The 24,633-nt window shown below is 49.9% G+C and overlaps 1 protein-coding gene across 1 annotated transcript in view; it reads right to left on the bottom strand.

Moving 5' to 3' along the window:
* The window catches only part of LOC140405354 (solute carrier family 26 member 10-like), a 221,125-nt gene extending 217,303 nt beyond the window's left edge, over positions 1 to 3,822 (bottom strand). The window contains 1 exon segment of the mRNA XM_072493662.1: positions 3,282 to 3,822. Within this exon segment, the coding sequence (XP_072349763.1) occupies positions 3,282 to 3,546 (265 nt within the window). The 5' untranslated portion in view covers positions 3,547 to 3,822.
* Between the last annotated feature and the right edge of the window lie 20,811 nt (positions 3,823 to 24,633).

Consider the following 24,633-nt stretch of genomic DNA (forward strand, 5'->3'; position numbering starts at 1 on the left):
TTTAACATGGCCAATCCACCTAACTTGTACATCTTTGGACACTAATGGACAATTTAACACGGCCAATCCACCCAACCTGCACATCTTTGGACACTAAGGGACAATTTAACACGGCCAATCCACCTAACCTGCACATCTTTGGACATTAAAGGACAATTTATCATGGCCAATCCACCTAACCTGCACATCTTTGGACACTGAGGGGCAATTTAACATGGCCAATCCACCCAACCTGTACATCTTTGGACACTAAGGTACAATTTAGCATGGCCAATCCACCTAACCTGTACATCTTTGGACACTAAGGGACAATTTATCATGGCCAATCCACCTAACCTGCACATCTTTGGACACTAAGGGACAATTTAACACGGCCAATCCACCCAACCTGCACATCTTTGGACACTAAGGGACAATTTAACACGGCCAATCCACCTAACCTGTACATCTTTGGACACTAAGGGACAATTTAACACGGCCAATCCACCTAACCTGTACATCTTTGGACACTAAGGGACAATTTAACACGGCCAATCCACCCAACCTGCACATCTTTGGACACTAAGGGACAATTTAACACGGCCAATCCACCTAACCTGTACATCTTTGGACACTAAGGGACAATTTAACACGGCCAATCCACCTAACCTGCACATCTTTGGACACTAAGGGACAATTTAACATGGCCAATCCACCTAACCTGTACATCTTTGGACACTAAGGGACAATTTAACACGGCCAATCCACCTAACCTGTACATCTTTGGACACTAAGGGACAATATAACATGGCCAATCCACCTAACCTGCACATCTTTGGACACTAAGGGACAATTTATCATGGCCAATCCACCTAACCTGTACATCTTTGGACACTAAGGGACAATTTATCATGGCCAATCCACCTAACCTGTACATCTTTGGACACTAAGGGGCAATTTATCATGACCAATCCACCTAACCTGCACATCTTTGGACACTAAGGGACAATTTAACACGGCCAATCCACCCAACCTGCACATCTTTGGACACTAAGGGACAATTTAACATGGCCAATCCACCTAACCTGCACATCTTTGGACATTAAAGGACAATTTATCATGGCCAATCCACCTAACCTGCACACCTTTGGACTGTGGGAGGAAACCGGAGCATCCGAAGGAAACCCACGCACACACGGGGAGAACGTGCAGACTCCGCACAGACAGTGACCCAAGACTGGAATTGAACCCAGGTCCCTGGTGCTGTGAGGCAGCAGTGCTAACCACCGGGCCACCCATGGTGATGTAGGAATTCACACCACAATAAAGTCCGCATGTGGCAGAGCTCAGTAACAGAATTGCACAGGTCACCACGAACGTACCTCATTCAACATCCTGAACAACTGCCTGTTCAACTCCCCCTTAATATCGGTGATGTTTTCTGCCTTGCTCGCACCCCCCCCCCCCCATGTCACACACTTGCCAACATCTCATTCCAATATCTGTCCTGCCACATTCACGTGCCTCGTGCTTGTATATCCCGCCAGCTGAACAGCATGTTGATTGATCCCTTCCGAGATCAGCATTCCGGAGTTGGTCGCGAAGACAGAAGGAAATATTGCCGGTGATCAAGCTTCCTCCGATTTTCCTCTCTGCTTCCGAGTAAGTGCCCGACAGCACCCCCGCCCTAGCACCCCCCCTGCCAGCCCTCCCCCGGCTCCACTCCCCCCCCCCCCCCCCCCCCCCCCCAGTCGACATCTGAAGCTCGGCACGTGACATTACAAACATGCAGGAAGATTGGCTTCTGAGCTTCAATCCTCCCCGCAGCCCCCCCCCCCCCACCGCCCCCCAACTCCATCAGCTTCACTTCTAAATCTACCCTGATACCTGAAACTTCAATCGGAGGCAAGTCCAAGCGTGGATGGGACAACGCTTCCGATAAAAGGATTTTCTCGAGAATCATAGAATCCCTACAGTACAGAAGAGACCATTCAGCCCATCGAGTGTGCACCGACCCTTCAAATCAGCACTCTGCCCATGTCCACCCCCTCCCCCATCACCAGAACCCCATAACCTAACCTGCACATCTTTGGACACTAAGGGACAATTTAACATGGCCAATCCACCTAACCTGCACATCTTTGGACACTAAGGGACAATTTAACATGGCCAATCCACCTAACCTGCACATCTTTGGACACTAAGGGACAATTTAACATGGCCAATTCACCTAACCTGCACATCTTTGGACAGTAAGGGACAATTTATCATGGCCAATCCACCTAACCTGCACATCTTTGGACACTAAGGGACAATTTAACATGGCCAATCCACCTAACCTGCCCATCTTTGGACACTAAGGGACAATTTAACATGGCCAATCCACCTAACCTGCACATCTTTGGACACTAAGGGACAATTTAACATGGCCAATCCACCTAACCTGCACATCTTTGGACACTTAGGGACAATTTAACATGGCCAATTCACCTAACCTGCACATCTTTGGACAGTAAGGGACAATTGATCATGGCCAATCCACCTAACCTGCACATCTTTGGACACTAAGGGACAATTTAACATGGCCAATCCACCTAACCTGCCCATCTTTGGACACTAAGGGACAATTTAACATGGCCAATCCACCTAACCTGCACATCTTTGGACACTAAGGGACAATTTAACATGGCCAATCCACCTAACCTGCACATCTTTGGACATTAAGGGACAATTTAACACGGCCAATCCACCTAACCTGCACATCTTTGGACACTGAGGGACAATTTAACATGGCCAATCCACCTAACCTGCACATCTTTGGACACTAAGGGACAATTTAACATGGCCAATCCACCTAACCTGCACATCTTTGGACATTAAGGGACAATTTAACACGGCCAATCCACCTAACCTGCACATCTTTGGACACTGAGGGACAATTTAACATGGCCAATCCACCTAACCTGTACATCTTTGGACACTAAGGGACAATTTAACACGGGTAATCCACCTAACCTGCACATCTTTGGACACTAAGGGACAATTTATCATGGCCAATCCACCTAACCTGCACATCTTTGGACACTAAGGGACAGTTTAACACGGTCAATCCACCTAACCTGCACATCTTTGGACACTAAGGGACAATTTAACACGGCCAATCCACCTAACCTGCACATCTTTGGACTGTGGGAAGAAACCGGAGCACCCGGAAGAAACCCATGCAGACACAGGGAGAATGTGCAGAATCCACACAGACAGTGTGTTTAAATAATGAGGGATAATGATTCAAGGTTGTTTACCTTGTGGGATGTGGATTATCCCCACGGTCAGACCTGCGATAATGTCCCCAGTCAGCCATCGCTTGAACTTGTACCGGGGTAACCAGGTGAGGCAAGGCAGGCGCTCTTTGAAGAAACGTGCCCACGTATCCCGCGAGCACGCACAACTCCTCCTGGCCAGCTGCCGCAAGCTGTGCGCCATTTTCTCGTCTTCCTTGGGTCTGCTGAAACGCTGCTCGAAGCGTTCCTCGGTGTAAACGGGGCGATAGATGGCCACCCCACTCATTCTGCTTCCCTGAACCTCTCTGCAGAGTCCACAGAGAGAGAGAGAGAGTGTGGGCTCCTATTTGTGTGAGCCCGTCAGTCCCTCTCTGCTTTTTCCTGTGAGTGTCTCCAGCCTATGGCAACATGGGGAGTGACAAGACAAAGACTTCCTGAAGGCGTTTATCATTTATAACATTCCTGGGGAGGAGTGGGTGTCTAACTCTGCAAGACGTGCACTGGACGTTTTCAATCAGGCAAAGTGCATTCCCTTCTCTCGCTCTCTGTACCTGTTGCGAATACCTGGTCTCAGTAAGTTGCATGATGTGGGCGGTGGGCAGATTTAACTGGCCCTGTGACTGACATTAGCTGGCTGCAGCCAATTGGAACACATTTCACCCCCCCCCCACCACCACCCTGTGCAAGGCAGAGAGTGATGATGGATAAGGTCAGCAGCCAAACTGCACCTGGTCCCCACGAGGGTGCAACGCGAAATCTTTCACCCCCTGTTTATTGAGCTGTGATCTCAGAGTATGCCTCATAGCCGAAACTGGTTAAATGTGACATAGTTTCCTTTGTCCTCGACGGTGGAAATAATGCAGAAAGATTAACCTTTGCACGGTGAGAGCTGGTGAGATCATTAGGAGCCAGTGCGGAGGAGCTCAGACCTCAGGAATAGAATCGCATTCAGCCGCTGGGGACACAGAGGAGATTCCAGTCTTTGTGCCAGGCCACTGCAGAATGCATTTCGGCTATACAAATATTCACAAAACCTGTAGCATCATATTTTGGAGTTCAAAATCTGACCCATATAAAATCCAATTAAGTTGCATTTCTTTCATTACCGTACTATAAGTGCAGTGAAGCACCTCAATAAGATGCCCTGTAAGAACACTATTCACGACACCCTATGCTGCTCTTGTTTGGCCCCTTGTTCCGCACTGAATAACCAATCGCTGTTTGTCGATGTACCATTTGTCAATGGTCTCTGCCGATTATTCTCTTGTCTACTATGTACGTACTGTGTACGTTCCCTCGGCCGCAGAAAAATACTTTTCACTGCACTTCGGCACATGTGACAATAAAATCAAATCAAATCAAACCTAATCAAATCGTACCAACAGGAGAAATAAGAGGAGTAGACCATTCGGCCCGTAGAGCTTGTTAGCTCATTCAACACACTCATCACTGAACCTGGACTTTGACTCCATTTTCAGCTCGCTTCTCATACCCCATAATTCCTGCGAGACCAAGGGGCGGGATTCTCCGCTACCCGGCGGGGCGGGGGGTCCCGGTGTGATGGAGTGGCGGGAACCACTCCGGCGTCGGGCCGCCCCAAAGGTGCGGAAGTCTCACACCTTTCGGGGCCAAACCCTCACCTTGAGGGGCTAGGCCCGCGCCGGAGAGGTTTCCACCCCACCGGCTGGCGCAGGGGAGGGGGTGTCTTCCGCCTCCGCATAGTGGAGACCGTGGCGAAGGCGGAAGAAAAAGAGTGCCCCCACGGCACAGGCCCACCCTCGATCGGTGGGCCCCGATCGCGGCCAGGCCACCGTGGGGGCACCCCCCGGGGCCAGATCACCCAGTGCGCCCCCCCCCCCCCCCAGGACCCCAGAGCCTGCCCACGCCGCCTTGTCCTGCCGTTCAAAAGGTGGTTTAATCCACGCTGGCGGGACAGGCATTCCAGCAGCGGGACTTCGGCCCATCGCGGGCCGGAGAATCGGCGGGGGGGGGGCCCAGCGCGGCGCGATTCCCGCCCCCGCCAAATCTCTGGTGACGGAGACTTCGGGACACGGCGGGGACGGAATTCAAGCCAGCCCCCGGCAATTCTCCGACCCGGGGGGGGGGGGGGGCGGTTGGCGAATCCCGCCCCTGGTCTGGATTCTCCAATAATGGCGCTATGTTCCCAATGTCAAAATGCCCATTAACCAGACAGTAGCAACAGAATTTAAGCCCCCATGGAATGTTTCAAATTCAGCTATCTCTGTGAATCCAGTTTCCCTCTTATGGTTAGCCTTCTGAGACATTCCAACTGTGTCCTCCCAATATACTCTCAGTTTTCTGCAGTTCAGTACTCACCAGATGGAAAGGAATTGGGGAAGTCACTGTCAAACCATGGCTAACGGTTCAAAAGGAATAATGTCAGACTGCCTCTGCGGCAAGGGCTCCCAGTATTGAGGGTCCCGTTTAAATTGACCCCAAAAGTAGAACCTGCCAGTTGCCTCGGGCCTAACCCTTGACCTTCGCTCATGGGTCAGAAAATGGGGTGGGTTCCGGTGTCAAACCCGGCTTTCCCTGTCCACGTGCCCCATGGAGAAGCCAAGGATTTTCTCCCTGCTCCCTGAAGGGATAGGGTCATTCTGGCCAAAGAACCGCAGGAGCCGATAAAAGGAATTGCCGTGCGCTCGATCGATTGTCTGAGGCTGGTATTCTAGTCCACGTGCGTTATGATGGTCTGCTTTGGAATGGGGAGCCCCTGACGGTGGAGCAGGCAGAATTCCTGACAGAAGATGTTGTCAATCCTGTAAAAGGTGCAGCAGAGTAGGTGACCCCATTGCCTCTGTTTCGGTGGAGTGGACCCTTAGATTCCATTGATCTTTCTCTCATGTCCCTTTTCGAATACTTCACCATTTCCCTCCGAGATGACACTAGCCTCTGCTTCAGTCACCATCTGTGACAAAGCTTTCCATGTCCCAACAGCCAGTGTGAATCTAATTCTTCCAATCACCCCCTTCAATCTGGAGAGAGCACGGCCTCTACACTTTTTTATTTGTTACTTGCCACCCAATGGAACCAATATTTTAATACCTGTTGTCAATTTGATCCCAAGCCAGGTGGTGAAATATGAAATTCAACACAAATCCTTTTCTTGATAGTTGGCTTATTTGCAGAATGCAGCATTACATAGATCTAGCAGCTACCCCAGCGGTCTCCCTTTACAAGTGCTCCAGGTACTTAATTAAGCAATGGACCTGTGTATCTGAACAATAGAACTAAGGGGGGGAGGGGGGAGTGGGAGAGGGGGAGGGGGGAGGGGATGGGGGGAGTGGGACAGGGGGAGTGGGACAGGGGGAGGGAGGAGTGGGAGAGGAGGAGGGGGGGAGTGGGAGAGGGGGGAGGGGGAGTGGGAGAGGGGGAGGGGGGGAGTGGGAGAGGGGGAGGGGGGAGTCGGAGAGGGGGAGGGGGGAGTGGGAGAGGGGGAGGGGGGAGTGGGAGAGGGGGAGGGGGGAGTGGGAGAGGGGGAGGGGGGAGTGGGAGAGGGAGAGGCAGAGGGGGAGGGGGGAGTGGGAGAGGGAGAGGGGGGGAGTGGGAGGGAGGGAGAGAGATGGGGGGGAGTGGGAGAGGGAGGGGGGGAGTGGGAGAGGGAGAGGGGGGGGGAGTGGGAGAGGGAGAGGGGGGGGGGAGTGTAAAATTCTGGCCCACGTCTTTTCTACTACAGCAGAACTGTGCGAATGTGCAACTACTCGAGTTCCTCAAACCCAAAAGCAAATCACCAAGAACATTCCACACCAAACCCGCACAATGCTTAGAACCAAAAGCACAAACCTGCCACAAATTTGGCACAGCACCAAGCAACAGAGAAAGATCCCACGGACCAAACCCAATTCGAAGTAGGAATAGGTAAGAAATGAGTTCCGAGGAAGAGATCGGGACAACTGGCCAAAAGCTTAAGGAAGAGCTGGGTTTGGAGATGGACGGGTAGGTGGGCCAAATGTTTGAGTCCCAAGTGAGATGGCATGTTTATAAGATCGTCACTCATAAATCGAATCGGGAATTCAGGAGAAACGTCTTTGCCCGGAGAATGGGGAGATTGTGGAATTAGTTCCACAGAGAGTAGCTGAGGTAAATAACAGATTCATTTTCTAAGGCAGTCTGATAAAGACAAATGAGGTAGAAAGGGATAAAAGGTTAGGCTGACCCGAGAGCACTCAAAACAGAAAAGTGCTTCATTCTCCACAGCTAATGTCCACCTCCCGGTCACAAGAAGGGGAGAATTCCTTCTCCAAACGACACAGGGGTTAGCAAAGGGGCAGAATCATGAGCACAATCAGGCACAAGCTACTCCCGATTTTCCATCCATTGAATGAGGGTCCGGTCCAGGTTTTGGACATGCCCAACAGAGGCTGGTAGACTCAATTCCTGGGCCAAATATGCCACGCCCGAGTGACACAGGGAGGGGGCCGCATGCCAGCTGCCCTCACATGGATGATTCACCTGGACAAACAGGCCAAATGTTGGTGAGCGCCTGTCGCCATCTTATTTCCTGTTTGGTTTCCAACATAATAAACAAGATCACTCACAGATTGACAGTTTAACGAATAAATTAAATGCCATTCAATTAAATGCATTCAACCTGGATTGTTTTTCTAAATGAGCCATTATGTCAGTCTAATGATTCTTGTGTGTTTCCTTCTACTCCTTTGATGTTGTTATGAGACATTGACTGATATGCGACTGCAGGTCTGGAAGGTCTCGGTAATTGGTTTCAGAGCTGCCTGGAAGGGTGATGCCATAGTTTCGTGGTTTACGTGACCTGAACCTTCACAAAAAGTTCTTGAAAGCAAAATGTTGATTGTGCTTCAACATCCTCTGAACAATCTGAAACACTCACCCGCTGCCAGTCAGGATTAACCGATTCCACCCTTGCAAGCCAGGAGTCCACTTACCCATGCCACCCGGGTTGGCATGAGAGCACAGACCTACCGGCTAGGCCTCTTTCCTCAAACCAGTTGGTCGGAGCTGCGTGAGAGGAACCTGGCAAGGACCCCGCCTTTCCTCAATTTTAATTACTCTCCCTGCCTATGGGACCGTGCCTGAATTAGGCTTGGGATTTTCCCCGGCTGAGATCAGGAACATAGTGACGTGACATACCTGGGCAACCCATATTTATCTGTAGAGGCATTGGCTGGAATGTTGTAGCTGTTCCCGCCCGCGGAATCTTCCAGCCCTGTTGACGGAGAACTGCCTCCCGCCCCCCCCCCCCCCCCCCCCCCCCCCTGCTGGCCAGCATGGGTTTCCCAGTGGGCGAATATACCGGCGAACTCCATTGACAGTGATGGGACCAGAAGATCCTGCTTCCGGCCTATAGCAGGCTGCCTCCTCCATTACAAAGTTCTGTGGCGGGAAGTGTGTGGTGGGGTGGAGGCAGGGGGGGAGACATGGACAATCCTTCCCACAGAGAGTACACTGGCTAGATCAGCATTAATTTCCCATCCTGAATTGCCCCTTGACAAGGTGGGGGTGAGCTGCCTTATTGAACCGCTGCAGTCCGTGTGGTGTGGGTACACCCACTGTGCTGTTAGGGAGGGAGTTCCAGGATGTTGACCCAGTGACAGTGAAGGAACGGCCGATATATTTCCCAGTCAGGGGGGTGAGTGACTCGGAGGGGAACCTCCAGGTGGTGGGGGTCCCAGCATCCCAGGACTGGAGAGGCTGTTGTGTAATGGTATTGTCTCTCGATTGGTAACCCAGCGACCCAGGGTAATGCTCTGGGGACCCACCAATGCAGATGGAGACAATGGGCCTCTGGGTTGGTCCATGGCTATGTTTGGCAAGGTTCTGCAGTATTGCTGACTAGGGCACTCTCCCCCTCTTACCACCTCCGTCGGCATGGCTGCATCGACTCTCACAAACTTCTACAGATGTGCGATAGAGAACATCCTATCCGACTGCATCACAGCCTGGTGTGGCAACTGCTCGGCCCAAGATCGCAAGAAACTGCAGAGAGTGGTGAACTCAGCCCAACGCATCACACAAGCTTGCCACCCTCACATTGATTCTGTCTACACCTCCCACTGCCTCAGGAAGGCAGACAGTATTATCAGAGACCCCTCCCACCCAGGCATTGCCTTCTTCCAGACCCGTCCATCAGGCAGAAGGTACAGAAGTCTGAAGACTCGCACATCCAGACACAGGAACAGCTTTTTCCCCACAGCTACAAGACTCCTCAACGACTCTCCCTCGGACTGATCTATTCCCTGTAAGAACACTATTCACGACGCCCTTTGCTGCTCTTGCTCATGTATTTGCTTTGTTTGGCCCCTTGCTCCGCACTGTAACCAATCGCTGTTTGTCGATGTACCATTTGTCAATGGTCTCTGCCGATTATTCTTTTGTCTACTATGTACGTACTGTGTACGTTCCCTCGGCCGCAGAAAAATACTTTTCACTGTACCTCGGTACATGTGACAATAAATCAAATCAAATCAAATCAAAGTGGGGGGTGATTGCCTGCACACTGGTATCCCCACTGGACTAGCAATCCAAACATGCAAAGTAATGCTGTGGGAACACAGGTTCGAATCCTACCAGTGCAGATGGAGAAATTTGAATTCAATAAAAATCTGGAATTAAAAGTCTAATGATGACCATGAAACCATTGTCGCTTGTCGTAAAAACCCATCTGGTTCACCAATGCTTCTTTAGGGAAGGAAATCTGTTGACTCCAGACCCACAGCAATGTGATTGACTCTTAAATGCCCTGAGGGATGGGCAACAAATGCTGACCCAGCGGTGCCCACACCCCATGAACGAATGAAGAAAGTTAAAGTGACACTCCAGAGAAAATCCTATTGTCTGGGAGTACTGACTGAATGTTGCAACCAGGAGATCATCATGAACACTACATCAGTGACTTCAATCACTCAGCTGCAAAGGTCTGCTGCAAAGACTTCAACATCAGAAGCAAGCATTTTAATCTTTCCTTTTTTGCCTTTAAACCTTCCCATAGTGGTTAGCACTGTGGCTTCACAGCACCAGGGTCCCAGGTTCGATTCCCGGCTTGGGTCACTGTCTGTGCGGAGTCTGCACGTTCTCCCCGTGTCTGCGTGGGTTTCCTCCGGGTGCTCCAGTTTCCTCCCACAAGTCCCGAAAGACGTGCTTGTTGGGTGAATTGGACATTCTGAATTCTCCCTCTGTGACCCGAACAGGTGCCGGAATGTGGCGACGAGGGGCTTTTCACAGTAACTTCATTGCAGTGTTAATGTAAGCTGACTTGTGACACTAATAAGATTATTATTCTTATTATTCTCTGTGTTTGGGTAGAGGGTGAGATGGTTCAAGTGGGGCATAGTAGATTAGCTGGTCGTTATCCCGTTATAATTACTCCACATTCCAACTTTATTTCTGTTATATATAAACAATTATTGTGTTCAACTTACAACCCTGGTGGCTATAACTTTTAAAAATATTTTTATTCTCCTTTTTCACATTTTCTCCCAAATTTACACCCACCATCAATAAACAATAATTATTAACGAATATAATGTCAATCCCCATATCAATAACAATGATCCCATCCTCCCATCAAACCCCAAACATTAGCCCGCATGTTAACATAAACAAATGACACAAAGGAATCGTGAATCACCCACAGTCACCATTAACACACACAGCCCCCCCTCCCCCCCAACCCTCCCAGCCCCCAACCCCCCCTAATGTTCGATGTGATCCAATTCTCGCAAGTGCAGAATGAATAACGCCCATGAATTGTAGAACCCCTCCATCCTTCCCCTCAGTTCAAATTTGACCTTCTCAAGAGTCAAGAATTCCAGCTGGTCCCTCCCCCAAGCCAGGGCACTGGGTGGAGACGTTGATCTCCACCCTAACAGGATCCACCTTCGGGCGATCGACGAGGCGAAGGCTACAACATCTGCCTCCGCACGCGTTTCCAACCCCGGCTGGTCCGACACTCCGAATATGGCCTCCCGAGGGCCCGGGTCCAGTTTCACTTGCACCACTTTGGAGATTCTGGTGGCTGTAACTTATTGAGCAGTCAAGGGGCCTAAGATTCTGCAAATTGTATCCGACTTATTGGCTAATTCACTTGTGAGGGGACTCTGGGGCCTGTGGGGCTGGAATTGACCGTGCGCTCGTCCAGAGTGTCGTAATACCAAATCCCTATTTCTTTGTGAAGTCACTACTGGAGCGAAGTAGCCTTTCCTCACAGTCTTACAAAATTAAACTAAAATATTGGGGTTTCTGTCCTGTCTCCGAGTCACTGTTGGAGTCTGGTTGGGATCACAGTAATACTGTTATACAGATAGACTCGACATACTGGGCTTTTCTCCTTAGAGCAGAGAAGGCCAAAATGAGATTTGATAAAGGAGTTTCAAATCTTTTTTTATGCAATTTGAGATCTTCTCACTTTTGGGTGACCTTCGCGGTAGTAAACTTGATAATCTCTCAATGATGCTGTGGGATCTTTCACCTCCCAGCTGAGAGGGCAGACAAAGCCTCCATTTAGCACCTTATCGAAAAACGGCACCTCAGAAAGTGTGGCACTCCCTTGGGTTGTGTCCGCCTGGAATACGCGCTCAAAACTCTGGAGCAACTTGGACACAGCAGGGCCACAGCCGTCCATCCAGATGCCTCCACTAATGCTTCAAAGATCATATCAATAAGAACGATCTTCTCTCTTGTGACCAAAGTGTCTAATGTGGTCAACTGTAACTGCCCAGAATGACTGAAAGCCCATTCAGGGTTGGCGCAAATAGTGCCCGGAGTTAAGTGATAATAACAGTAAAGGTGGCATTTCTTGCCAATCTGTAGGTATGCCTCATTGAAATGTATTCGGCCTGTCTTTGGCGCTGATGGGGATAGAGGGAAGAAATGAACCTCTCTGATAAACTTGATACCTGCAAATTGAAACTGAAACAAAAGGGTAAATGTTCCAGTCCCGCCCGTCGTGGTAATCGGCGCGGGCAGGGCGGGTAATTTGATGGACTGTTTAAAGGCCGGTCGACCTCGGGCGGGAATTTCCCTTGTCGGGGCTGGAAAGTCCCGCCCAATGGCAAGACAAGTGGGTGGGGAAGGACTGCCTGAGACGCTGGTCTCCACCCAACCCCAGCACCCAAAAAATCGAGCAACTTGATGCCCCTTCTTATTCAATGCAGTGGCACTGAAACAGAGTGTAAAGCTGCGAGGGAAATGTGGGGAGATTGCCCTCTTTAAATGGTGGCACAGTGGTTAGCACTGTTGCCTCACAGAGCCACCAGGCTTGGTGGGTTGGAAGGGCTCTCATTCGCACTCGAAGCCAATTGATGGGGTATGTATCGGAGGAGCCCCAGTCATTGGTTGGGGATATCGGCTGCAGCAACAACAAGAGTCGAGCACCACCAACTCTTCTCGGGCCCGGAGGGGTGTGAGTGGAGGTGGCTTTGAGTTACCCTGCCCCTCTCCCGCCCTCCCTCCCGGCCTAACCTACACCCTCACCCCTTGATTGGTAAGCTGCCCCTGAGTGCTGCTGTCAGGGAAAAGCGATGGAGATTGGAGCCCTCTTCCTTGAAAGTGGGTGTGCTTCCTGCTGGTGGCATTGGGAAGGTGGCACAATAAAGTATTCAGTGTTGTCCCACTTCTCGCATTTCTGGGTTTCTGTGTAGGGCAGCAGGTGAGGGAATGGAAATTGGGCAGTGGTTGAGGTAGGCAGGTGGAAAGAGATCATCTGAGCACGAGGACGCTCCTGTGGAGATTAATCTTTGGACTAATGGACAGATTCTGAGCTGCAGAATTGAGTTAAGTCTATATGAATGTGCTGGGTAAGTGTGGAAAATTCACCTGCGAGTCTTGAGTTAAAGAATTATAGTTCAATCAATGGTTACAGGAGAATCGAGTATCATTGATAGCAATCCTGGACTTTGTTTAAACTGTCTGGGCTAAAGGATTGACCTTGCTTCAAAATGACAAGATGGGAGACGTTCCCAGCATTAAGCTGGGAGCTTCACCAATGGAATGGCTTAAAAAATCGTCCTGTTAGACTCCGAGCGTAAAATGGTGCCACATTCCTAATCGTATTCCAGCAGTGACTAAATCCGTCTCCAATCTGTTAAAGCCTGAAGAAGCTGGGCCCATGTTGCCTGCCCACACATTCACAGGCTGCTATTTGAAATATGTTTGCATACAAATATAGGACTTTGCATTTATGTAGCACCTTTCCCATCCTTAGGACATCCCACTGTGCTTTTGAAGTTTTAATGTGGGAAACGCAGTAACCAACTTGCACACAGCTGGTGCAATGTACCTTAAATGGATAGCAGCAGCGCATCACAAGAAGGGAAGTGTCATTTGATCCAGTCTCAGTTGCATTCTGGCCTGTGAGCAGTACACGACGCACACAGCTCTGCTGCCGATGTGGCTTCAAGCCTTACCTTTGTACAAATATTCTCATGTGCCCAATCTTAATAAATGAATTCATAATATGTTTACCCAGAATCAGAATCGCAGGATTGTTATGGGCAGAACGAGGCCTTTTGGCCCATCGAATCGGCACTGACTCTCCAAACCAGCATCGTGACTTAGTGTCATTCCCCTGCCTTTTCCCCGGACCCCCGCACATCGTTTCTATTCTAATAATCATCTACCACCCTCTGGAAAGCCTCGATTGAAGCTGCCTCCACCACACTGCCAGGCAGCACATTGCAGACACCAACCACTCGCTGGGTGAAATGGTTTTCTCTCACATCACATTTGCTTCTTTTGTAAATCACTTTAAATCTGTGCCCCCTCGTTCTCGATCCTTTTCCGAGCGGGAACAGTTTCTCCCTGTCCACTCTGTCCAGCCTCCTCATGATTTTGAACATCTCGATCAAATCTCACTCAGTCTTCTCTCCAACCAGAACAGTGCCAACCTCTCCAATCGACCCTCATTACTGAAGTTTCTCACCCCTGGAACCATCCTTGTTAACCTCTCCTGCGCTCTCTCCAATGTGTTCACATCCTTCCCATAGTGTGGCTCCCAGAACTGTGCACAGTATTCCAGCTGAGGTCTAACTAGTGTCTTGTATAAGTTCAGCATAACCTCCTCGCTCTTGTACTCTGTGCCCCTATTAATAAAGCCCAGTGTACTTTATGCTTTATTAACTGCTCTCTCCACCTGTCCTGTCACCTTCAATGATCGATACACATCTACACCCACGTCCCTCTGCTCCTCCACCCCTTTAGAATTTTATCCCTTATTTGATTGATATTGATTGATTGATATTTATTGTCACATGTACCGAGGTACAGTGAAAAGTATTTTTCTGCGGCCGAGGGAACGTACACAGTACGTACATAGTGGACAAGAGAATAATCAACAGAGAACATTGACAAATGGTACATCGACAAACAGCGATTGGTTACAGTGCGGAACAAGGGGCCAAACAAGAGCAGCAAAGGGTGTTGTGAATAGTGTTCTTACAGGGAACAGACCAGTCCGAGGGGGAGTCGTTGAGGAGTGTAGTAGCTGTGGGAAAGAAGCTGTTCCTATGTCTGGATTTGCGGGTCTTCAGACTTCTATACCTTCTGCCTGATGGAAGGGTCTGGAAGAAGGCAATGCCTGCGTGGGAGAGGTCTCTGATAATACTGTCTGCCTTCCTGAGGCAGTGGGAGGTGTAGACAGAATCAATGTGAGGGTGGCAGCTTGTGTGATGCGTTGGGCTGAGTTCACCACACTCTGCAGTTTCTTGCGATCTTGGACCGAGCAGTTGCCACACCAGGCTGTGATGCAGCCGGATAGGATGCTCTCTATCGCACATCTGTAGAAGTTTGTGAGAGGAGATTGTTTCTCCATGTTCTTCCTAACAAAATGCATCACCTCACACTTCTCCACATTTAACTTCATCTGCCATCTGTTCACTAACTTGTCTCCTCCCTTTTGAAGTTCAAGTAAGGTTCTGCAAAGAGCGATTGGTGGCTTTATATCATTATAAAAAACCTCTCATTGTGTTCAGCGGTGTATGGCAGCAAGATCAAGTCCAGGTACGTCATGGCGAACAGCCTGAACCCGTGCCAAATGGCATGAGACAACCCTTGGTGTTTTGGTCAGACTGCAACAAAGCCGCAGTGTCATAGATCATAGAATTTACAGTGCAGAAGGAGGCCATTCGGCCCATCGAGTCTGCACCGGCTCTTGGAAAGAGCACCCCACCCAAGGTCAACACCGCCCCCCTATCCCCATAACCCAGTAACCCCACCCAACACCAAGGGCAATTTTGGACACTAAGGGCAATTTATCATGGCCAATCCACCTAACCTGCACATCTTTGGACTGTGGGAGGAAACCGGAGCACCCGGAGGAAACCCACGCAGACATGGGGAGGACGTGCAGACTCCACACAGACAGTGACCCAAGCTGGAATCGAACCTGGGCCCCTGGAGCTGTGAAGCAATTGTGCTATCCACAAGGCTACCGTGCTGCCCCCTGTCGGAGTGCGTCAAAATCACAGGCAAGACAGCACAGTGGTTAGCACAGTTACTTCACAGCGCCAGGGACCCAGGTTCGATTCCCGGCTTGAGTCACTGTCTGTGCGGAGTCTGCACGTTCTCCCCGTGTCTGCGTGGGTTTCCTCCGGGTGCTCCGGTTTCCTCCCACAAGTCCCGAAAGACGTGCTGTTAGGTGAATTGGACATTCTGAATTCTCCCTCAGTGTACCCGAACAGGCGCCGGAATGTGGCGACGAGGGGATTCTCACAGTAACTTCATTGCAGTGTTAATGTAAGCCTACTGGTGACAATAATAAAGATTAGCATTGTGACTGCATGGAAAAGTTTTGATGACACAGGCTATACATCATTCGGAAAACAAGCAAGCAAGCCTCCAGAGGCAGCAATATGACCAGTTAATCTGTTTAAAGATGTTGGTGGTGGGATATATCTTAGCCCAGGGCACCAGATAGAACCCCGCTTGCTCTTTTCTGAAATAGTGCCGTGGGATTTTATAACACCCACCTGGGGAGACAGGCATGGGCATGGGTTTAATGTCTGATCTGAAAGACAGCACCTCTGGCAGTGCAGCACCCCCTCAGTACTGCACTGGAGCATCAACCTCGATTACACAGGCACAAGGCCTTGGTCAGGACTTTCCAACTGAGCCTGCTCTCCAAATTTGCCCATCTCACCCACAATGATGCCCGCCCACCTGGAGTGGGACTGGAATGCACAACCTTCCAACCCAGAGGCAAGAGTGTTGTTCCCTCAGCCACAGATAAAATAATCTTTATTGTCACAAGTCGGCTTACATTTCTTTATTATTTTTTAAAATAAATTTCGAGTACCCAATTCATTTTTTCCAATTAAGGGGCAATTTACCGTGGCCAATCCACCTAACCTGCACATCTTTGGGATGTGGGGGTGAGACCCATGCAGACACGGGGAGAATGTGCAAACTCCACACGGGCAGTGACCCAGAGCCGGGATCGAACCTGGGACCTCGGCGCCGTGAGGCCGCAGTGCTAACCACTGCACCACCGTGCTGCCCACAAGTAGGTTCACATTAACACTGCGATGAAGTTACTGTGAAAAGCCCCTAGTCGCCACATTCCGGCACCTGTCCGGGTCACAGAGGGAGAATTCAGAATGTCCAATTCACCCAACAGCACGTCTTTCGGGACTTGTGGGAGGAAACCGGAGCACCCGGAGGAAACCCACGCAGACACTGGGAGAACGTGCAGACTCCGCACAGTCAGTGACCCTAACCGGGAATCGAACCTGGGACCCTGGAGCTGTGAAGCCATAGTGCTAACCACTAAGCTACCAAGCTAGATGACACCACAGTAAAGTCTGGAGAGAGAGTTGATTGAACGCCCTGTGTAATGCCATCGTTCTGGAGTTCCTGGGGACCATGGGATGATGACAACAGGGAAGCTAACTGTTCGAACCGTGTAAAATAGTTGGAGATTATTCTGGAGTATTCCTGGATTCTAGATTTTATCTTTGAAGCGGCGGAAGACATTCATAGAACCTTGTTCAGGAGATCAATGGGCCATATGGACTCCATGATAAAACGAAGGGTGCACTGGAATCTGGAACATGGGGCCACAGTCTCAGGGTAAGGAACGAGATAAGGAGAAATGTCTTCACTCAAAGCGTGGTGAATCTACCCCAGGGGGTTGTGGGTGCCCCATCGCTGAATATATTAAGACCGGAATGGACAGATTTGTGGTCTCTCAGGGAATCAGGGGACATGGGGAGCGGGTGCGTTGCTAACTTTGGTTGGCTCTTAATTTGTTGCCCGTTGTGTCTTTACTGAATTTGCTCTGTTTCTATAACCTTTGCTCGAGAGTCGCCAGGTATCTTTATGATACCACCACGCGGTTCAAGTTCAAGTACTGATCAATAATTCAACACACCAATTAGTAAGATTCAAATCAAAACACATTTATTGTACAGTCAATCACTACTCATGCATAAACTCTACTTACTAGACTATCTCTAACACTAAAAGGCCTATAGCTTCGGAACTGGCCCACCAGGTCAGGGGAACAAATCACCTTTCGTTCGATTCTGAGTCTGCAGGCTTCAAAGCTGGTATGGACTGGTAGCTCGGAGCACCTATCCCGTAGCGTGCGTTTACTGGAGACTTACTTGGTTGGTGCAGCTGCTAGGCAGGTCACGGTCAAGGGTTGTTTCGAGCTGCTGAGTGACCCTGCCAAGAAGGACGATTTGAACTTGGGGACTCTACTTTATAGTCCCCAGGGGCTTCCCGCCGGTCGGGGCGGACCCCGTACCTGGTTCCAAGTGATTGGACTGCATTCCGATCACTTGGATCGATTTCTCCAATACTGGAGCTGTTCCCCGATCGCTGGGCGGTCCCTGAGTGTCCGTTGGCCTTCCTTTGTCTTGGCTCCTGCTGGCGCCGAGGAGTCTGGCTTGGCCTTATTCACCTTAAATGTTTCGATTGTTCCTGGGGATCGCTCATTAATATGCAGATGGCTGCTGGTTTCAGTGCTGTCTGGGCTTTTGCAAGTTCTAATACACAGGATTTCTGCACTTGCTAGTTTTTGCCTGTGTTGGCTGAATTTCCCTGTAGTCTTTGCGGATCTCCATTTTAAGTCGGGAGGTGGCCGGCCCAGGTGGCTACAGCTGGGAGAATAAAGATGAAGCCATGATCCCATTGAATGGCGGATCAGGCTCGATCGGCCGAATGGTCTACTCTTCCTATTTCTTATGTCCTTGTGAGTGGCATTCGGCGGGTTGTTCTTGCAGAGAGCTAGCACAAGACACGACGGGCCGAATGGCCTCCTTCTGCGCTGTAACCATTCTGTCATTCTGTACTCCCGCCAGCCAAGAAGAACCTGGTTTAGCTCTTCATCTAAAGTCGAGGACGTGGGACAGGAGTCTCTCAGCCTGGATTTGGTGCTAAACCGCAAAGTGGCATGTTCAAACCCTCACCCTGCTGACTCCGGCTCAGTACGCATCGCTCTGAGCAAACAGCTGACACACAAAGTGGTCTACAGCCGAGACAGGCCCTCCAAACTGTCGCCTACTCTTCAAAGCCCAGGGTGGTTCGGCTTCAAGCTGTGCACTCCTCTCTTTCCTGGTATTGTTCCCACTGCTTCTTATCTGATGGGGCGGTCTGCTTGTGCCGGTTTTGCTTGCACGTCTTAAAGGTTTAATCCTACCTCAGGGAGGCCGCACTGCACAGTTATACATAGAACCTTCATTGTTCCCAGCATGAAGGATTTCTGCATTCACTCTCCCCTTAACAGATTTACCCTGGCCACCTGCCACTTGGCACAGAGGAATTCAGTGAGGGTGATGAAGTATTTTGTTGTCTGGTGTTCAAATGAATATCTCCACGTCTGAGGGGAAATTGTTTGCAAGCTACTTTCTTTTCTTCAGACTTCTGTTGTACCAAAGTAACTTTCCAAAACTATTCTTTTTGGTGTCTGTCGTGTAAAATGAGCACCAGGACTTTGCAATCCTTGTCTCCAATTTGCCCTTGGGGTCGATGTGGGAAGGGGTCCTTGGGGTGGATCTTTCAGACATTTACGAGGCCCACACAAGTTACAGGTTAGTTGTCCGGGGTCTCTCCTGGTATTCATTTGCAATTTAGTTTCTTTCTGCTTGTCCTCCTGTGATAATTTCCGACCGGCACCAGAGAGTTTGCCAATTGGAATCCAAGAGAGAGGCAGAGCGAGGGAGAGAAATCAAGCTGGGTGGGCAGCCTGAGATGCCTTCCCTGCCCCCCTCACACTTGGGCCCACACCCCAGCGTCTGCGGAGAGAGAGGTGGCATTCCTCAGCGTTAATGTCAGTAGAGGCTCCCCCACCTCCCTGCCCAAAGGACACTGCGTGGCTTCAACATGAGGTCCTAGCTTATCCTCTCCCCCTCAAGACGTGTTTCTCTCACTCCAGGAGCATCTTCCCTGAACCCATATTAGTTTCCACCAGCAGTCCAAAACGATTATCGAAATGGGCTTTGGTCATATAACTGGGTGTTCATAGAATCCCTACAGTGCAGAAGGAGGCCATTCAGCCCAACAGGTCTGCACCGACCCTCTGAATGAGCACGCTACTCAGGTCCGTTTGCCTGTCCACCCTAATCCCATAACCCTGTAGCATAGCCTGCACATCCCTGGACACTAAGGGGCAATTTATCATGGTCAATCCACCTAACCTGCACATCCCTGGACACTAAGGGGCAATTTAGCATGGCCAATCCACCTAACCTGCACATCTTTGGACACTCAGGGACAATTTAACATGGCCAATCCACCTAACCTGTACATCTTTGGACACTCAGGGACAATTTAACATGGCCAATCCACCTAACCTGCACATCTTTGGACACTAAGGGACAATTTAACATGGCCAATCCACCTAACCTGTACATCTTTGGACACTAAGGGACAATTTATCATGGCCTATCCACCTAACCTGCACATCTTTGGACACTAAGGGACAATTTAACATGGTCAATCCACCTAACCTGCACATCTTTGGACACTAAGGGACAATTTATCATGGCCAATCCACCTAACCTGCACATCTTTGGACACTAAGGGACAATTTATCATGGCCAATCCACCTAACCTGCACATCTTTGGACACTAAGGGCAATTTAGCATGGCCAATCCACCTAACCTGCACACCTTTGGACACTAAGGGACAATTTATCATGGCCAATCCACCTAACCTGTACATCTTTGGACACTAAGGGACAATTTATCATGGCCAATCCACCTAACCTGCACATCCCTGGACACTAAGGGGCAATTTAGCATGAATAATCCACCTAACCTGCACATCTTTGGACACTCAGGGACAATTTAACATGGCCAATCCACCTAACCTGTACATCTTTGGACACTCAGGGACAATTTAACATGGCCAATCCACCTAACCTGCACATCTTTGGACACTAAGGGACAATTTAACATGGCCAATCCACCTAACCTGCACATCTTTGGACACTAAGGGACAATTTAACATGGCCAATCCACCTAACCTGTACATCTTTGGACACTAAGGACAATGTAACACGGCCTATCCACCTAACCTGCACATCTTTGGACACTAAGGGACAATTTAACATGGTCAATCCACCTAACCTGCACATCTTTGGACACTAAGGGACAATTTATCATGGCCAATCCACCTAACCTGCACATCTTTGGACACTAAGGGACAATTTATCATGGCCAATCCACCTAACCTGCACATCTTTGGACACTAAGGGCAATTTAGCATGGCCAATCCACCTAACCTGCACACCTATGGACACTAAGGGACAATTTATCATGGCCAATCCACCTAACCTGTACATCTTTGGACACTAAGGGACAATTTATCATGGCCAATCCACCTAACCTGCACATCTTTGGACACTAAGGGACAATTTATCATGGCCAATCCACCTAACCTGTACATCTTTGGACACTCAGGGACAATTTAACATGGCCAATCCACCTAACCTGTACATCTTTGGACACTCAGGGACAATTTAACATGGCCAATCCACCTAACCTGCACATCTTTGGACACTAAGGGACAATTTAACATGGCCAATCCACCTAACCTGCACATCTTTGGACACTAAGGGACAATTTAACATGGCCAATCCACCTAACCTGTACATCTTTGGACACTAAGGACAATGTAACACGGCCTATCCACCTAACCTGCACATCTTTGGACACTAAGGGACAATTTAACATGGTCAATCCACCTAACCTGCACATCTTTGGACACTAAGGGACAATTTATCATGGCCAATCCACCTAACCTGCACATCTTTGGACACTAAGGGACAATTTATCATGGCCAATCCACCTAACCTGCACATCTTTGGACACTAAGGGCAATTTAGCATGGCCAATCCACCTAACCTGCACACCTTTGGACACTAAGGGACAATTTATCATGGCCAATCCACCTAACCTGTACATCTTTGGACACTAAGGGACAATTTATCATGGCCAATCCACCTAACCTGCACATCTTTGGACACTAAGGGACAATTTATCATGGCCAATCCACCTAACCTGCACATCTTTGGACTGTGGGAGGAAACCGGAGCACCCGGAGGAAACCCACGCAGACACGGGGAGAACGTGCAGACTCCACACAGTCACCCAAGGCTGGAATTGAACCCGGGACCCTGGTGCTGTGAGGCAGCAGTGCTAACCACTGTGCCACTGTTACTTCTATTCAGAGCTATTTTGAACTGACTTGATGTCCAGATTCCATAGCATTAACACCCCTCACCTTTAAAAGCCCCAAACTAACTTCAAACTGCAAGCTAACTGCATGAGACCTCTTCTCGTAATCTTCCGAATATCAACAGGTTGAAAGCTTTTCACTAGCCCAGGCTTCCAATGGGGCAAGACAGCCTCCTGCGACCATGGCACCCCTGAGAGACAGGGACATTTTTCAATGCTTCTCAACATCATGATGACGTTTGTCCTTCTTGCCACACGGGATCGCGGCCGTCTCCATGGAGACTGGCAAGTTGAAAGAAAAAAGATTTAAACTTCCAGTCAATAGTTGGAAGATGCAACAGGATTTCATGTTTCAAAGCTTTTACTGGACAAAAATTACAAAAATAACGACTCAACCCTATTTTCCTTTTTGTGGGCAATTTATATTTGCAGTGCAGAAAGAAATGTTCCCCATTTATACTTATCACAATTTTAGGCCCAAATGAATCTCGCTCCTTGTAGTTTCCTAAACGCACTACCAGCAGTAAAGCCTGTCCGAATGATTCCTCCCCTCTGGACACACGAGGACAAATCTCCCAGAATCCTTAGATGGTTGTGGGATGTGTCTCTGCGACTCGTCACAACCGGCTATGATAATTTGCAAAGACTTGTCTCTCTCCTGGCCGCACAAAACTGCTGTCTGTCTGTGATTTTCATCGCTTTGCAGGGAAGCCTGTAACCTGATCTCAAAAATGTCTTCCTCTGCACTCTTCCCCATTGCAACATGAAAACACTAATGTTGCATCCAGGTAGAGGTGCTGATTAGCTATTCTTGACCGCAACTCTCTTTCATCTCGGAAGTAAGTGGACAATTTACAACACAATTTTCGGCAACCCCACACTTTCACCACCTTTCTGGGACATTGGGAGACTCCATTTTGAACTCAGAGACTTCTGCCATTGGGCGAAATTCTCCCCCAACGGCGCGATGTCCGCCGACTGGCGCCAAAAACGGCGCCAATCAGACGGGCATCGCGCCGGCCCAAAGGTGCGGAATGCTCCGCATCTTTGGGGGCCGAGCCCCAACATTGAGGGGCTAGGCCGACGCCGGAGGGATTTCCGCCCCGCCAGCTGGCGGAAACGGCCTTTGTTGCCCCGCCAGCTGGCGCGGAAATGCGGCGCATGCGCGGGAGCGTCAGCGGCCGCTGACAGTTTCCCGGCGCATGCGCGGGAGCGTCAGTGGCCGCTGACAGTTTCCCGCGCATGCGCAGTGGGGAGAGTCTCTTCCGCCTCCGCCATGGTGGAGGCCGTGGCGGAGGCGGAAGGGAAAGAGTGCCCCCACGGCACAGGCCCGCCCGCGGATCGGTGGGCCCCGATCGCGGGCCAGGCCACCGTGGGGGCACCCCCCGGGGTCAGATCGCCCCGCGCCCCCCCCAGGACCCCGGAGCCCGCCCACGCCGCCTGGTCCCGCCGGTAAATACCAGGTTTGATTTACGCCGGCGGGACAGGCAATTTCTGGGCGGGGGGTCCCGCCAACCGGCGTGGCCCGATTCCCGCCCCCGCCCAATCTCCGGTACCGGAGACTTCGGCGGGGGCGGGATTCACGGCAGCCAACGGCCATTCTCCGACCCGGCGGGGGATCGGAGAATGACGCCCATTGTCTCCAAGTGTAAATACCTTGCACCCTTCTTCCTTTAATCTCTACCAAACAAACCACCCAGGTTTACTGCTGACTTCAAGACAGACTTCACATAGTCCCAAAACATGAAAATCCTAGAACCATCTTCAGCCAGATATTCCAAGTGAATGATCCATCTCGTCAACACGCACGAACAGACTCAAAAACAGCTTCTTCCCCACTGTCACCAGACTCCTAAATGACCCTCTTATGGACTGATTTCATTAAGACTACACCCTGTATGCTTCATCCGATGCCGGTGTCTATGTAGTTACATTGTGTATGTTGTGTTGCCCTATTATGTATTTTCTTTTATTCCCTTTTCTTCCCATGTATTTAATGATCTGTTGAGCTGCTCGCAGAAAAATACTTTTCACTGTACCTCGGTACACGTGACAATAAACAAATCCAATCCAATCCAATCCTCTGGAGGTCCCAGCATCACAGATGTCAGTCTTCAGCCAATACGATTCACTCCATCGGATATCAGGAGACGGAAAAGGCACTGGATAGTAAATACTCCAGCAATAGTACTTAAGACATGTGTTCCATAACATGCTGCACCCCTCGCCAAGCTGTTCCAGTGCAGCTACAACACTGGCATCTACCCGGCAATGTGGAAAATTGCCCAGGTGTGTCCTGTACACAAGAAACAGGACAAATCCAACCCAGCCAATTACCGCCCCATCAGTCTACTCTCCATCATCAGAAAAGTGATGGAAGGAATCATCAACAGTGCTGTCAAGCGGCACTTACTCAGCAATAACCTGCTCACTGATGCTCAGTTTGGGTTCCGTCAGAGTCACTCAGCTCCTGACTTCATTACAGCCTTGGCTCAAACATGGACAAAGAGCTGAATGCCAGAGGAGAGGTGAGAGTGACTGCCCTGACATCAAGGCAGTGTTTGACCGAGTGTGGCATCAAGGAGCCCGAGCTAAACTGGAGTCAATGGGAATCAGGGGAAAACTCTCCGCTGGTTGGAGTCATACCCGGCACAAAGGAAGATGGTTGTGGTGGTTGGAGGTCAATCATCTCAGCTCC

This window comes from Scyliorhinus torazame, chromosome X (assembly GCF_047496885.1).
Source record: "Scyliorhinus torazame isolate Kashiwa2021f chromosome X, sScyTor2.1, whole genome shotgun sequence".
In the NCBI taxonomy this organism is placed as follows: Eukaryota; Metazoa; Chordata; class Chondrichthyes; order Carcharhiniformes; family Scyliorhinidae; genus Scyliorhinus; species Scyliorhinus torazame.